The sequence below is a fragment of the Schistosoma haematobium genome, chromosome 6 (genome assembly GCF_000699445.3).
Source record: "Schistosoma haematobium chromosome 6, whole genome shotgun sequence".
In the NCBI taxonomy this organism is placed as follows: Eukaryota; Metazoa; Platyhelminthes; class Trematoda; order Strigeidida; family Schistosomatidae; genus Schistosoma; species Schistosoma haematobium.
In genome coordinates this window covers 21506433-21523960 of record NC_067201.1, presented here as the reverse complement: position 1 = coordinate 21523960, position 17528 = coordinate 21506433, and the positions used below count along the sequence as shown (strand labels likewise).

The 17528-nt window shown below is 35.3% G+C and overlaps 2 protein-coding genes across 2 annotated transcripts in view; one reads left to right on the top strand and one right to left on the bottom strand.

Annotated features, from left to right (window-relative positions):
- Positions 1 to 7333, bottom strand: part of RGS20 (Regulator of G-protein signaling 20) — a 66978-nt gene extending 59645 nt beyond the window's left edge. The window contains exon 1 of the mRNA XM_012941140.3: positions 5508 to 7333. The gene's annotated coding sequence lies outside the window, so the exon portion shown is untranslated. The remainder of the gene's footprint in view (positions 1 to 5507) is intronic.
- Positions 7334 to 8299: 966 nt separating this feature from the next.
- On the top strand, positions 8300 to 15112 carry MS3_00000626 (uncharacterized protein). Its single transcript, XM_051208323.1, has one exon. It carries the CDS (start codon positions 10096 to 10098, stop codon positions 10726 to 10728), a length of 633 nt encoding a protein of 210 aa, XP_051065751.1. The 5' UTR covers positions 8300 to 10095; the 3' UTR covers positions 10729 to 15112.
- The last annotated feature ends 2416 nt before the right edge of the window (positions 15113 to 17528 follow it).

The following is a 17528-nucleotide window of genomic DNA, read 5'->3' as shown; positions in this document are numbered from 1 at the left end:
TGTCTAATCATTTTAGTCATCTGATAGAACTCTACAGAACAAGTTACCCAATTGTCATTAATTATTAAGTGGCTTAACACTGTATGCACTATGATTTGATGTGAAGTAGATGGAAGTAGTTGGCGCGATTTCCGAGATCTACTTTTCGTCCTTATTGTTACACATATGTAATATGACACTGGTCACTACTACTCAGTGATTAATCAATTGTAAATACATTTCAGACCTACATGGAATCATTCATGGTCTATTTTGCTCGGTGGTAATATCTCAAACTAAGAAGTCTGTTAATATGTGTTCGAATCTCGCAGGAAACATCGACTCCCTCAAGAGTATAAGTACACCATACCGATGAGTGTTAACTAGCATGAAGCCTAGGTCAGGAAATGTTTCCTGATGATTACTTCCAATAGCCTAAAATCTCAACAGATTGAACGCGATGTCGAGTCACTTACATTAGTTACTAGCATATTCCAAATTAGTCGATGGAGTTGAATCATCACTAAAATACTAGACAAGCATGATATAAGGAACTACCTAGTGATCGATCAGTCTTTAATCAATAAGAACTGTGATAGGTCCAGCCGAAAACAAGATAACACTACAGATGTACTGCCGTTATTGATTTGGAACTATATCACCGAACGTTTCCGATCAGAGATGGCGAGTGATGTGTTAACTCTAGCCAAAAATTGTTAATTTAATGATGTAAATCAGATCATGAATTATGATTTTCAATAATCCATACTATATCTTGTCCTGTTTGATTATAATTCCTTTCCATTCTAGTCATTATCCCACGTCTTAGCAGGTAGCGTATAGACATACTTAATTCATGTAGCGTAGTCACCCTGTATTGTTTTGAAACGGTCGGGAGGGAACCTAATCATCCCCCAAACCTATGAGAGGTACTGGCTAGCGAACGATTAAACCAGAAGAGAGATAGGAACAGATAGACCGAGGCGTGATATCACTTTTTTGAAATCAGTGACCAGTAGACCAAACCGAGTCAAAAATGTACAGACCTCTTTTTTTGTGTCCGTTTGATTATCATATTTTATGGCTGGACACCCTAGATGGTATAGCCCTGAACAGATGTCTCTTCATAGTTTATCATTTCTTAGAAATGAAAACCTATAACACAACATTAGCTACCATTCAGGACTTTCAGGTTGGATGACTAGCAAAAGGCTTTCAAATCTCAATCAACTTACAATACGTTACAGCTCATTACTGAATCGATTAACCCCTAGAGGTTGAACGTTCATACTCATATTATATGCATTATTCATTTCAAGACCGATCAATAATAAACAGGAGATTACCGTCAAAACTTTTGCGATCAATTATTATTTATCAAATGAATATCAGTCAATATACTGTGAGTTTACTGAGTGATTACTTCAGGCAACAAAATTATATATGTGAGATTCTGTAGACTTTATTGTAGAAAATGTAATGGAACTCATCAGACCAATTAGAATTTGATTCGGTCAATTATTAAGTTTCAATGGTTAAGATCATGAGTCAGTTGAAGCTGGACCACCATGGAAAACCTGGAAGCACTGGATCGCCGTTTTGTCCTATTGTGGAACTCCTCAGCAGTGCGCATCCACGACCTCGCCCCCTGCGAGATTCGAACCCAGGACCTACTGGTTTCGCGCGCGAGCACTTAACCACTAGATCATGATCTTAACCATTGAAATTACTACAATCTCCACAAAAACTCATCTGAAATTATTAAGTTGTTTAGGCTGGATTGGATGAAGAAGTTAGATCAATGTAATTAGAAATATTGGATGTGTCTATGATTTATGAACGAACTAGTTAGATTTAAAATAGAAACTCTTGGGTTCTTGCGTGGATTTATTTATCTATATGGCTAAATGGTATTTTGGGATTGCAGCTCATGTCAGTTGGTGATGAGATCCCTAACTCTAACTACTAACCAAAACTTCTAACGATAAATCTTAATTCTAAGTATTCACGTTAGTTTACAACCCTCTTTTGATCTTATTGTTATCTGTATAGAGTCATCCTTAAGATTACTGATTGATATTGATATCACGAAATGACCTATATTGGACATCCATTTAAATCCAGGAATAACTGAATAGCTGTTCCTGGTCAGAAGCCATAATCACTGGAGTCCATATGTGTCGGATGTGTGACGCTTATCTGTTGAAGACGATAAAAGAAAGTTGTATGATGTTATATATTGATTGAAGTCAAACTTGTACACTATTGGATTCCGGCTTATAATTTTAAAGTTTGAGCGTTTGCAATGAGATCTGAGGTCTTAGTTTCAATCCCCTGTAGCGGTATTGTGGGTGTGCAACTTTGAGAAGCCTCATACTAGGACGAAATTGTTGTCTAGTGTTTCCTAGTCTTGAGTGAATGTTGCGCTTCAGTCAGTTCAATAAAATCCCTTTGATGTAGACCATAATAAGATATTGCTTTATTAGGAATTTACTTGACTAATCCCTATCTATTCCTCAGTCTCTTATAAATATACCGACCATTTTGTGAATTAAATATCAATCTGAAGAAATTAATATCTTGAAGTGGTAGTAGTGTGGTGTATGCTACTTATGCTTACAAATATAAGTAGTATGTAGCACTAATCAGGAGTGGAATGCCTGCCAACAGAAGATTGAATTGAAGAGAACATGAAAGGAAATAGACAGCAATTGTAATAACAACAGAATTTAAAGAATCATGAAGTATGTAAATGAAAACGGAAGAAAGATGTGCAAATAGTGTCGTTCATATTGTACAAATGCACTCTGTAAGTGTGCATCAAAACAATAAATTTACCCTACTTGAGTACTCGTTCATCACAGTGGGACTAGTGATACATACTACAGAAGAGTTTTACTTTTAAAGGGCGAACCGATTATACATCGTTTTCATGGTTCAATAAAGACATTAATCTATTTGTTGTATTTATCACAGATTAATCTCCGTCAGGATACCATTGGAAACCAGAAAACACTAGATAGCTATTTCATTTTAGTATGCGATGCCTCAGCAGTAAGTATTTACAAACTTACAGTGAATCAAATCCAGAACCTTCACGTCCATAAACCAATCCTCACAAAATCACTTCAATTATACCATTATAATCAACTCACTAATGATTCACTTCAAGATTTTCCTAAAGTTCTGATGAGAAGTCGTAACTGGTAGATTTCAGACATGTCGAAAGTAAAACAGTTGTTTGATAGTCCTATTCAATGTTCCTCATGCTTCAGCACTGATTAATCGAAGTTCGGAACTGTACCATTGTACGGCAGTGACCCAGTAATTTAAAAGATCAGTTGATTACTTTAAGACCTGAAGGTCATGAGCTCGATCCGTGGTAGGATAGTGCGAGGGCACTGCGTAGTGTCTAATACTAGAACTAGGTAGCTATCTAGTGTTCTCTGGTTTTTAATGGTATCTGGACTGGGATTAATTTGTCATGAATACAACCGATAAAGTAAACTTATTTCCACAAAACTCAATCAAAACACTAACAGATCGATTTTGTACTGCCTTGCTAAGCATTTCAAGTGATATAACCAAGCAAAAACAATCAGTATTCTTTGTTAATAGAGTTATATCTTTTTAACTTATCAGCTTTATTCAGTCTTAATTTACTAAAACATCAGAATTAGGAACAGTACAGTTTGTTCGATAAAAATTCTATGCTCCTATAAAAGGATTAGACAAAAGTATTATTGCTTTTGAAAAATTAAGTTAAATTAACTTAGTTGTCAAGTACAAGGGTCTAAGTTACGCCTGAAGCGTAGTGACTAATGATACTTCATGGTTGTCTGAACCTAAGTAGGTAGGAAGGGGTTTCGAACCCGTTACCTTCATGGATGGAAATCAAAAGCCTTAACCACTAGGCCACCTTTCCAGTGATTACTAAGTAAAAATATTGCATTTCTATATAAGATAAGACGAAAATAGACTGATTCTTCGACAGTAACGTCCCTGACTACTACATATTGGGTAATAAGGATTGAACTCTCATGGTATCCAACAGTTCTCATAAGATAAGTGTATACATATATATATGTCTCGACTTGACGATTGTCAGTGAAACCTGACTTCTGTGGGATGTCTTCTGGTTACTTTCAACTCTTTAACATTAAAACAATATGTTTACTGAACTACAAAAGTTACTGAGTAAAATATCAATAATTTAATTGGCGGGGAAATTATGGAGATTAATGTAAGTCGGACGTCAAACAGTAACTATCATTAACACTTGACTTTCATTATGACATGTTTCATAGAGTTTACACAATGAGAGTATACTTTACAGATGATGTTCAATGACTCTTGGAATGATCTTGTAAAAGCAGGTTATTAACCTTATTTTTGTAGATAACTTAAGTAGATAATTTATTACATAAAATCTTTTCTTAAATGCTGAATGAGTTTGTGTAGTCAAAATAATCAATTTAGAAAAAGATGAAAACTGATTGTACACTTTGCAAAATGTTATAATCCATTTAAAATCACCGTAGATACATTAATGTTTTTGTAAATTTTATAACAACAAACCTAAGATTATATCAATCTTGATGTTAAGTGGTAGATGATAGTCAGAAGGACACCCTATCCGATCTAGTTCCCCGGTTATTTGGTTCTAGTCAATAAGTCGTAGCTAAAATTTTGAGAGAACTGATGTTCACAGATAGATTCTAACCTAGGCCACCAAGTTTCACAGTTTGTAATATTGTTATCATGCTACTTGAATCACAACTAACTTCCAATATGACTGAGATATTTTTACATCGATTAACCAATCAATCAATCAGTCAGTCAGCTACAGCGTAGGACCAGGAACATATATACATCGGTCGAAATTGCCATACTTAATTAGTACAACAAGATGAATACCAGATTTATAGAAGTAGTTACTTCAATGACTAGTGATCGGTGATCAATTAATTTAGAATGGTAACGATCTATTTACTCATTAGTTATTAAGATTAAGGTTGATGAAGATCGTCACTACTTGATAACTTCACTAATTCAATATAATAATATTACTGACTATTTTAGTTTTTCTAGTTAGCGTTTTTTAGCGAATTAGTTTTCTACGGGTTTTCTACGTAGAATACATCGAATACGTTGACCAGACATTATTAGTAACAATCTACTGTGGAAGAGAATAAACCAAATCTCAATGGAGGAAGAAATCAAGAAGAAACGCTGAAAGTGGCTAGGACACATATTGAGGGAATCACCTAATTGCGTCACAAGACAAACCGTCACATAGAATCCTCAAGACCAAAGAACGATTAAAGAACACATTAAACCGAGAAATGGAAACAAACATAAAAAAAAAAAGAATGAACAACAATTGGATAGAACTAGTAAATGAATGCCTAGGACAATATGGATTGATGAATGTTGGTCGGCGGCTTATGCTCCATTGGGGGTAACAGACGTAAGTAAGTAAATACTAACCATTTTGTAAAAAAATAATATATTGAAATACAACTTACTTCCATTAGTTTGTAATTGTTAAGGTATCAAAAATTGATTTGTATTTCTTATGATTAATATCCAATATAATCAATCTTCCATATATCTATTTGTTATATGCATACATATATATATATATATATATATCCATTATAGTAATAGATGATAGATATTCTCCTTATTCCTGAGTACTTGTTTGAGTATAATTTTATATCCACCCAGATAACTGTAATAGAACATTTGGTTAAACTTCACACATTGAAATGACACAGTATTCATCAAATGATATGAACAATGGATATGAATGATAATACTCTTTTGCCTACTATCAATTAGTCATTAAGGTCAGATATGGATAGACATTCAGGTAGATTATTATTATTATTTATATTATAATAATAATAATAATAATAATAATAATAATTGTTGCTAAGACACTATAGAGATTAATTATTATTATTATCAAGAGTTCCTTTATGCATTATTATTATTATTATTATTACTTGTATTGATGATGGTGATGTGATGATGATGATGATGATGATGAAAATAGTTCTATGAATGAAAATTTAAACAACCCACGCATATTATTGATACAACATTAAATAACAAATCAGATTACAAAATCAATTGGGCAACAACAACAACAACCATAACAACAACAATAACAACAACAAATACTGATAGATAGATAGATAGATATCCCAGTCATTCATTCATTCATTCATTCATTCATTCATTCATTCATTCTTCGCCAAATATGCTTGTATCTATGTATATGTACAGATTTGTGTTTGTGTGTATTTACATTAGTGTATATATATCAGTTTACTAGACACATACATACAGATATCTTTTTTTCCTTAAAAGAATGTAGTAAAGACAGGGGATAAAAGAGGATAGAGTAATGAGTGAGAGACAAACATAAATATCCCAACATACATACAAAGATTTATAGAATAGAATACATAAACCTGTAAGTTAAATTATTATTTGATATGCATATTCATAGAATTCCTCTTTTTTATTTCTAATAATGATATTAGTTAACTAAGTGATTAATTGTAGTTTACTTAATTACATCTGTTGCTCATCATGAAGGAGAATAGGCTGACCACTAGTATTCTCCATCCAACTTTGTCCTGGACGATCCTTTCCAGTTCTTTCCATTTCCTATTCATCCTTTTCATATTTGCTCCCAATTCCCGAGGTAATGTGTTCTTTGACTTTCTTCTTTTTCGTTTCCATTCAAGTACTTGCTTCGTGATACAGTTTAATGTTTTCTACAATATATTTCCGATCCACTTCCACTGTCTTTTCCTAATTTCCTCTTTAATTGGAAGTTGGTTTGTGAGATGTTGGAGACCATCGAGGTGTACAGGACAAACAATGAACCACATGTGAAGAAATTCGGACACTTCACTTCTACCTGAAGTTTGTGCTATTGATGTCGTTCAGAAGAACGATGAAAACTTCACAACTAAAACATTCAGCTCAGAGAACAAAACTCTATTTAAAAAAAAGCTGGTTTGTTCTCTCCCACAGTAGGCTGTTGGTGATGGTATCCGACCAACAGACATTGAGTACCTTGCGTAGATAATTGTTTATAAATACTTGTACATTTTTGATAATGTTTGTAGTAGTTGTCAAAGTTTCAGCTCCATACAGTAGAACTGTCTTGAAGTTCATATTGAAGATTGTGACTTTGATATTTATTGACAGATAGTTGTCTTTGTTATATCCGAGTGAGGATTGAATCACGAGTAACTTCTGAGACATATTAATTGACTAATATTATCTATACATTCAATAATTAGATTATGTATATTTATATTCCTCTTATTATAGGCTTTATTTTGACCTATAATTTATTATTGCAAAGTTTACTGTTCCTAAGCTATGTTCAGTTCATTGACTACTGCCTCCCACGTTCACAGTCACTTTTTGGCTTTATTGTGTGCAAATGTTATTTCCTATTTTATGGTGCTTTACGGTCTGTTTGTTTGATATATAAACCCAGTATGTTTGAAATAAATGATTCGATTCGATTCGCATAGTGGAAGCTGGTATTGGGATTCTGGACTCAAGTGGACGGGTTAGACGGACATAGGACCAATAAGGTTTCTAGGCTGTTCATACCGGTCGAACGTCATCGGTTTTGGCATAGTGCTAAGATTGTATAAGTCGTATTTTGATTGGTAAATAAGTCACGTGACAAAAGCCGGACATAAGCCCATAACAGTTTTGAGTTCCATATGTTCTTCCATTGTAGGAATGCTGTTCTTGCTTTGCCATTCCTTACCTTTATGTTTGTATCAGATCCTTCAGATTCAATATCAATTATAGCTTAATTACCTAATTCACACTTATTGATGATACAGATTCAAGGCTTATTTATGTATTTCTTTTCTTCTGTTAATTGATAATTTTGTAGAAATTTCTCGATTTACATCATTATTCTTGTTTGTTCTTCTCTTTTCTTCCTTTTTTATGGATGATTTCTTAGATAAGAAAATTGTTTTTAATTAAACTTTAAGATATTGAAAACTGGAATTATGATTCATTGCTAGACGGTAAATATATTTCTTGGGAAAGAAAAAAACTACGATAGAAACAAAACAAAATATGTGTGTGTGTATGTGCATGAGGGTTGTTGATGATTTGCACATGTGAAAAGAACATATACATTTAGATGGTGGTTGGAAGTAGTCGACAGGAAACCCTGGACCCGGGTTTCGTGCTACTTGGCACTCGTCAGCAGGGTGTACCTGTAATCTTGAGGGAACTGGTGCTCCCTAGCAGATTCGATCCCGTATCATCCAGCTTCACAATCATAGCATTCGATCTCCACTAAATAAGGACTTGACACACATGACATCGATCACAACCCAGTGATCAATCAATTTTGATTACATCTCAGTCCTACAGGAGGTCAGTCGCGGCTCGGATAGCTCAGTGGTAACGTCTCTGACTGTGAAGCTGGGTGACACGGGATCGAATCCGCCAGGGAGCACAAGTCCCCTCAAGATTACAGGTACACCTTGCTGACGAGTGCCAAGTAGCACAAAACCCGTGTCCAAGGTTTCCTGTCGGCTACTTCCAACCACCATCTAATCTCAATATATAGTCCACGCAGTATCGAGTCACCTAGACTGGTGGCCACGTTGAAACATGGTCGATAGCATTTGATCTGCACTAGATAAGGACTTGACACACATGACACTGATCACCACCTGGTGATCAATCAATTGTGATAACATATACATTTATTAGAATTATGGTTAGTAATGGAATCGATGAAGTGTAGTTCATTCTATTTGAGAATAAATAAATATATATATTAAAACTAAAAATCGAACCCCAATTACTTTCTCTTCAAAAATCAACTCGTTATTTTAATAGTTGAAATCATGAATCAATTGAAGCTACACCACCATGGAAAACCTGGAAGTAGTGGATGGCCGTTTCGTCCTAGTATGGCACTCCTTACCAGTGTGTATCCACGATCCCGCACACCTCGAGACTCGAACCCAGGAACTATCGGTCTCACGCGCGAGTGCTTAACCATTAGACCACTGAGCCGGCTAGCATCCAACGGTGTTAATGTCTAACTTCAACTAATCCACGAAATTGCGCCACCGTACACCATTGTCTTCAGTGAGTTGATTTCTCACAACAGACCTGGTTGAACTCCACTGGTAACGGCTTCTCACTAGAACTTCAGGAAATGGCTAAAGTGTTTCCAAATTTTTCATGGTGGTCTAGCTTCAAATGACTCATGATTTCAACTATTGAAAATACTAAAGTCTCCACAAAACCCCCTCTGATAACTCGCTATTTATTAAAATACAAAGTTCAGATAGTCCATAGCTTGTTCCATTGATATCCAATAACGAACTTTTAAAAAAATTAAGTTGCAATATTTAGGTAGTTCACTCACGATACACATATGATATCAAAGAAGGATCAATTACAGTTTATAACATTCAACAATGGGTGAATATAGTCATTTACCAGTTGAATATGATCACTGCATAGATAAATAAAAGACAGTTTAGTGGTCTTGAAGTTAAGTATTGGTACGCAAGAGCAAAAGTCTTGAGTCCAATCTTTGGTGATGAAGTCATGGATCAGCATTCATGAGGAGTCTCGTACTAGGACGAAATACCTGTAAAATGCTTTCTAGTTTTGCAATGGTTTTTCAACTTAGATTATCCCATGATGTTAACTATCAATAAACGTATTTGCCTGATATCTAAATATATATAAAAACAGTATCATTTAATCAATCTACTGATGAATGTTTCTCTTACGATAATAACATTGAATTATTTTCTCTCCTAGTTTTATCATTAGGTCAGAAGTAGAAAGTGTGTTCTAGATATTTAGTTGCTTTCTTTTTATCGTATTTTATAACAATCTATGCATAACAATGAAAATTTTATTATCTCTGTTAATCAGGAATAATGGTCATTAACTTTGTAAATGGATCAGTGTTATGATATTGTAAATTGTGTTACATCCATGCAAAACTGGTAATTAGGATAGAAGATGAAATGAGGTGACTGAACTGAGATTTAGATGACACAGGGAAAGAAATGAAAACGGATGGTAGATGGTCGATTTTATTTATCCCCTTCCAACAAGATTTGGGATGAAAAACAAGTACCAACAAATTGTAAAGAAGGACACCTGGTCAAGATAACAAAGAAAGGCGATCTCAGCAAGTGTGAGAACTACAGAGGCATCATCCTTCTCTCAATACCAGGAAAAGTCTTCAACAGCGTATTGTTAAGCAGAACGAAGAACTCCGTAGACGCCCAACTTCGTGACCAACAGGCAGGATTCCGTAAGGATAGATCGTGTACAGACCAAATCGATACTCTACGGATCATTGTGGAACAATCAATTGAATGGAATTCATCACTCTACATGAACTTTATTGACTGCGAAAAAACATTTGACAGCGTGGACAGAACAACACCATTGAAGCTTCTTCGACACTACGGTGTACCTGAGAAGATAGTCAATATCATACAGAATTTATATGATGGATTAAATTGCAAAATCGTGCATGGAGGACAATCGACGGACTCGTTCGAAGTAAAGACCAGTGTCAGACAAGATTGCCTACTCTCACCCTTTCTCTTTCTTCTGGTGATCGACTGGATCATGAAGACGTCAACATCTGAAGAGGGCACGGGATACAGTAGACATCTAGGATGCAGTTGGACGATCTAGACTTCGCAGATGATCTGGCCCTTCTATCCCAAACGCGACAACAAGTGCAGGAGATGACGACCAGTGTAGCAGCAGCCTCAGCAGCAGTAGGTCTCAATATACACAAAGGGAAAAGCAAGATTCTCCGATACAACACAGAATGCACCAATCCAATCACACCTGACGGAGAAGATTTGGAAGATGTAAAAACCCTTACATATCTGGGCAGCATCATTGATGAACATGGTGGATCTGATGTGAAAGCGCGGATTGGCAAAGCAAGAGCAGCATATTTACAACTGAAGAACATACGCAACTCAAATAAACTGTCTGTCAACCAACACAAAGGTCAGGATTTTCAATACAAATGTCAAGACAGTTCTACTGTATGGGGCGGAAACCTGGAGAACTACGAAAGCCATCATCTAGAAGATACAAGTGTTTATTAACAATTGTCTGCGAAAAATATTTCAGATCCGTTGGCCAGATATTATCAGCAACAACCTACTATGGGAGAGAACAAATCATATCCCAGCAGAGGAAGAAATCAAGAAGAAGCGCTGAAAGTGGATAGAACACACACTGAGGAGACCACCCAACTGTGCCACAAGGCAAGCCCTAACTTGGAATCCTCAATGCCAAAGAAGAAGAGAAAGACCAAAGAACACATTACGTCGAGAAATGGAGACAGACATGAATAAAAATTGGATAGATCAGGAAAGAAATGCCCAGGACAGAGTGGGTTGGAGAATGCTGATCGGTGCCCTATGCTCCATTGAGGGTAACAGGCGTAAGTCCAAAGAACACGAAAACAAACTAGTGATTAAATCACAGTCGACTACACAAATATTTTACTGGGATTCGGTGACTAGTCAGCAAATATAATAACTATCGTTTCGAAGAATATTTGAGAAATGTTGAAATTTGAGAACTATCTTATGGAAATCCAGGACACGCGTTTTCGTCCTTTTCGGAATATGTCGGCTGTGTGCACCTACATCTCAAAGTTAATGTTCACTCCGGGATTTGAACCGAGAGTCGTCCGTTTCAAACTCACAAGCCAGTGATTGACTGAGCTCAATAGCTATGTAGATAATGCAATAACTTTTTAAGTGATCGTTACTAGGTTCGAGTACCTGAGTGGATATAAACGGTTGCATATAGGCTCATCCATTCGACAAATCTCGGATAGGACGAGACAAGCGTCCTCAATTGCATTGCTAGTCACCATCCATCTATCTAAGATACTGATAATTCAGTAGTAATATGGACGTAATCCGCACAAGATGCATATATGCCAATCCATCGGATTCCTAAACAACAATGGGAAGATCCAAACAATTAATATAAATAAACGTTGGGAAATTATTGTATAATTATTGAATACTTGGATTATTGTATATTTCTATTCCCCGTATTGTTGTATATATTGCAGTTATATGATTTTTCTTCCCTAAATTATTGTTAATTAATTGTACACTAGTTAATCAATTTTCCCTTACCTATGGCAAATTCTTGTAAACATTATAATTCCCCATTTGTTTTTGTTGTATGGTAATCTATTTAGCTGTTACTAGTATACCCTTATTTGAGTTACAATTGAATTATTCTATAAAAGTTTTATCTGATTGTTAGGTTCATGTTCTGTCAAACTAGAGTGGGGGGGGGCTACATTAAACACCAAACTAATAGAGATTATGATATATTTGTACATGGTTATTAACTCACCAGTCAAATGAATATCATTATATCACTGGATAAGAAGAAATTCACTACTGTTAGGGTCAAAGAACGAATTCATTAACAACAGACTCAATGATAAACTTATCCTCGGATGAGCGACTTAACCATAAGGGTTCCTATACTATTAAGCACCTTCTATTTCCCGAATATATAACATGTACAAAATAAAAAAAAATTAGTCAGAAAGCCATATGGATGTGTAAAATTCAAATTTCATGTATAAGGAACAGTAGATATACCTTTATATACAGCTCAAAACGTCCAAGACGACAGAAGAAAATTACTGTATATCATCTTAGAGTATGAATGATAGTGTTAAATGTACCAAATGCTTGATTTTGTCTCCTTAGATTGTATATAAGAGACGAACCAATACTTCATAAATTCTGGCACTGAACCCTTCATACAGAAATGAATATTAACTTGGTTGGACTGCATTTCATAAATACACTAATCAGATGGTATCTCTTGAATTTCCGAGTAAAATTTATTCAATCATATGAATACACAGCATCGGTACATCATAGATGTCAGTTTGTGATGAAAATTCAAACCCCATATACTCAATTCTAATTCAGAACAATTTGAAAGCTCTTAAAAATCCGTTTGTATCCAAATGACCTCCTGTAGGACTGAGATGTACTTACAATTGATTGATAACTGAGTAATGATCGATGTCATGTATATCAAGTCTTTCCGTAGTACTAATTCAATTTTATCAATCAAATTGGTTAACAAGGACCAAATGACATGAAACGTTTGGTCAAATTTGGTTTTCTATCATGTTTACGATGACTTTTATACCGAGGAATCGATTAAGAACATCAAATAGTTTATGAAGTACATGAAAAGTATGCCAGTATTCTAATTTTTCCTGCTCTTTTTTGTAAGAAATTATTGATTTAATTATCACATACTTTCTTATTAGTCAAAAGATTGCTCAAAGTCATTCATATACGACAGTTCCATCATTTTTATATCATTTTAACTCTGTCCCCCTTAAACTCTTAAAGTAATCATTTTATAATGAGAGAGGGGTTTTGTGGATAGATTATCATGGAAAACCTGGAAGCATTGGGTGGCCATTTCGTACTACTATGGGACTCTTCAGCAGTGTGTATCTACAATCCCACCCCGCGAGATTCGAACCCAGGACCTATTGTTTTATCAGTTGTTCATTGAATTTTCTATGAAACTATCAATTTTTATGGAGGAAAGAAATCTTCATACTGAATATTATTTGGAATTAAATGAATAAGGTTGATGTTAATACTGGAAAACTTATAAATAACCTTCAAAAAACTAATAAACTTTGTTAAAATCTCTTTACTCTGATATATTCTATTACTTCTGTAATGAAATACTTTTGATTTATTCTAACTCTTCTCTTATTGGTTGAGACATGCAATCCGCACTTAATCAGTTGGCAATCAGTGTCCGTAGGTATGGTATGTGCTTTGTACCTTCGAAGTGCAAAGTACTTTTACAAGACTGGCAGGCTCCTGAACCTGCACTCACTTTGGGTAGTGAGCAGATAGAATTAGTCGAGAAGTTAATGTATCTGGATAGCTGCATAAGTGCTGGTGGTAAAATGGGTGGTAAGATCAATTCACGTATAGTGAAATCAAAAGCGGCTTATGCCAATCTAAACCATTTTGGGCACTTTCGTGGTGTTAGTCTGGCTGTAAAATCTCGTATCTACAACGTGTTGGTGAGAACAGTTTTGCTCTATGCTTGTGGAACCTGGCCTCTCCAAGTTGAGGATGTCAAATGACACTCGGTGTTTGATCATCGTTGTCTCTGAAGGATTGCTGATATCCAGTGGTAACACGATGTTAGTAATGCAGAGGTTCGTCATAGTGTGTTCGGGCACAAATACGATAATTCAATTGGTGTCACCATCTTGAAACACCGACTTCGGTAGCTTGGATATGTTGTACGAATGTTCTTCCAGAGAATTCCATGTCGTGCATTACTTGCCGACACTGGGACTGGTTGGAAAAAGCGGAGAGGTGGTCAGTGCATGACATGGTGTCGTGGTATGGTAGAAAGCTGTACAGGACTGGCTTCTGTCGGTCCTTCATGACTCCCTGGTTGAAGTCCTAGAGACGATGCAACACAATGGGAGGAGACGTTATCAAATATGGCTCAGAATAGAAGCCAGTGGCAATCCTGCTGTAACTTTATTTTACTTTCTTAATAAAAAAAAATGGACGTAACTTCTTTAACTGTAAGAATTCTCTGTGGCTGTACTTTTGCTAATTGAACCGTCTCTCCTATTACTATTATTATTTTACTATCATACACTAATTTCTGTTCGTTATTGTTACTCTTTTTTCTTATACGCACCTTACATTCTTTATCTCTTCACATTCTCATTATTATTGTATGGCACATATATATCTGGTGCCCCCTTGTACCAATATTTATGTGTTCAATTAAATAAATTAGTTGAGAAGTGACCTTAAAATCACAAGGTCAACGAAATTGACTCATCACTGGATAGAACTAGCATAGGAAGGCCCAGGACAGAATGGGTTAGAGAATGCTGGTCGATGGCCTATTCTCCATTGGGAGTAACAGGCGTAAGTATGTAAGTAATGAAGATCATTATGATTATAATTGTAGGTAGAGTTTCATTGAAGACGACAAAAGATAAATAAAAATAAACAACAAAAAAAAACTTTATACATTTCCATTTATAAAAATGTTACAATGTAATAAGTTGGAAATGTAAAATTGTATGTTTATAAATTTCTCATTAAATGGAATATATAATAAATTAAAACGGTTATGTCATTCAGTCAGTAACAACGTAGAACTTCGTACGTACGTTCATCAGTTCGAGTTGCCATACCACATTAGCACAGAGATGCAGTTGTCGATTCTAATCCCGTAGTGGTAGAGATAGTAAGAGTATAAGCAGTAATCGGGAAGATTAGGGTTTGGAGATGTTATTTAAAGAGTATAATACAGTGAAATAAATTTGAGAAGAGAAAAAAGAGACAAGGAGGAATCAGGGGATTAAAATTTAGGAGAACACAGAGAGTGTATGCACCTGCGCTATTGCAAACGATTTTGAGCCGTGTCATTCAGGGTCTTGAACCATCGGCCGCTATCATCTCGCGGTCCCCAACCAGGTAGTTGGAAGTAATCGAAATCTAGTTGATATTGGCAATCGATGACATGATTGATTTCAGTGTGAATGATTTAAGAAATTGACTTGTGATATGTAATTGTATCTTAAGGAGCGATGGTTAGTTGTATAATATTGTAAATGTGTGTTCACTGATTACTTACTTAGTTACTTACGCCTGTTACCATTCATGGAGGAGCATAGGCTGATCACCATCATTCTCTATCTAACTCTGTCATGCACAATCCTTTCCAGTTATTTACAGTTGCTATTCATCCCTTTCATGTTTTTCTGGAGTTCATTCTTTGCGTTTACCTTCAAGATTCCAAGTTAGCACTTGTTTCGTGATACAGTTTGATGATTTCTGTAATGTATTTTCTATCCATTTCCATAGTCTTTTCCTAAGTTCCTATACGACTGGAAACTGATTTGTTCTCTCTCACAGTAGGCTGTTAATGATGGTGTCCAGCCAATGGATTTTGAGTATCTTGCGCAGACAACTATTTATAAATACTTGTACCTTTTTGATGATGGTTGTTGTAGTTTTTAAAGTTTCAGCTCCATACAGTAGAACTGTCATGATGTTCATATTGAAGATTCTGATTTTGAATTTGCTGAATAATTGATGTTAAATACTACTCAATTCACATTCACTTTGTATTATCTGGCTTGTATCTTCCCATTGAGGTTTAAGACTGCAATTGATCAGTCTGTTATTGGCATATGTGCATACTGTAAGCATTGCCTCGATATTACCTTAATTCACAAGCTTTTTGTAAGCAGTGATGGATAATGACTAGCAGTGGAATCTAGGACGCTCGTTTCGTCCTATTTGGGACTCGTCAGCCCGATGTACCTGCATCTCAGTGTTGATGTTCACTCTGGGACTCGGACCCAGTACCATTCGCTTCAAACGCCATCGTGTTATCCACTCAGCTACTGAGTCCTGATAGACACTTGCTTGTGCAATGGAGTGAATTTAAATTCACTTGGTATTGTCTATTCAGTTTAGACAAATCTGATTGTAAATAAATAAATAATATTAAAAAAAGGATGAATTCATGTAGCATTTTGATTTGTTTCTATAATCGAATGAATCCATACTAGTAGTTTCTGTGTTTTCATTACACGACATTGGATTCAGGGTTTCTGTTACCAAGTATAAATCAGTGAACTATTCAGTTAACATAATAAGTGACAGTTAAAACAAATCCACATTTGAATTTAGTTTGGCGTTGTTTAGTATTGATTAGCAAAGAATAATTATAATCCTAAGGGAAATAATACTCCTTGAGGGTTTGGGATATTTTTAAAATAATGCATATGATGTATAGTTTCATTCAATTCACATAGATAAAAACAATTAAAGCATACATTGTAAATCAATGGATGCTAAGAATGACCCTAATATGAAATGAGGATATATAGGTGATAGGTATAGTATTTGAATCCTTAAAACTGAGTTTATAATGACATCTTACTTCCTTCTTCTCATTAAAATCTCTTAGAATTGAACTCTGAATGAAAAACAAAAGGTAGAAAGAATAAAAGATTGTCTTATTTCCAAAATTAGTTTGAACTGAAAGAAAATAAGGTTATTTTAGGTTTTTAACTGAACTTGATATTCTGGAAATTTCTGAAAACATACTAAAATTCTGAACAAATATGTATTTTCAATAGTTGAGATAATGAGTCAATTGAAGCTAGATCGTCATGGAAAACCTGGAAGCACTGAAAGGTCATCTCGTCTTACTGTGGGACTCCTCACCAGTGCGCATCCACGATCCCGCACACCGCGAGATTCGAACCCAGGACCTGTCGATCTTGCGCTAGGTGCTGAACCAACTAGACCACTGAGCCAGCATCCAATAGTGTTGATGTCTAACTTCAACTAATCCACGAAGTTGCGTCACCGTACACCATTGTCTTCAGTGATTCGATA

Excerpts from the sequence above, each read along its gene's own strand:
- MS3_00000626 (XM_051208323.1), top strand. The coding sequence starts at position 10,096 with ATGGTAGATGGTCGATTTTATTTATCCCCTTCCAACAAGATTTGGGAT.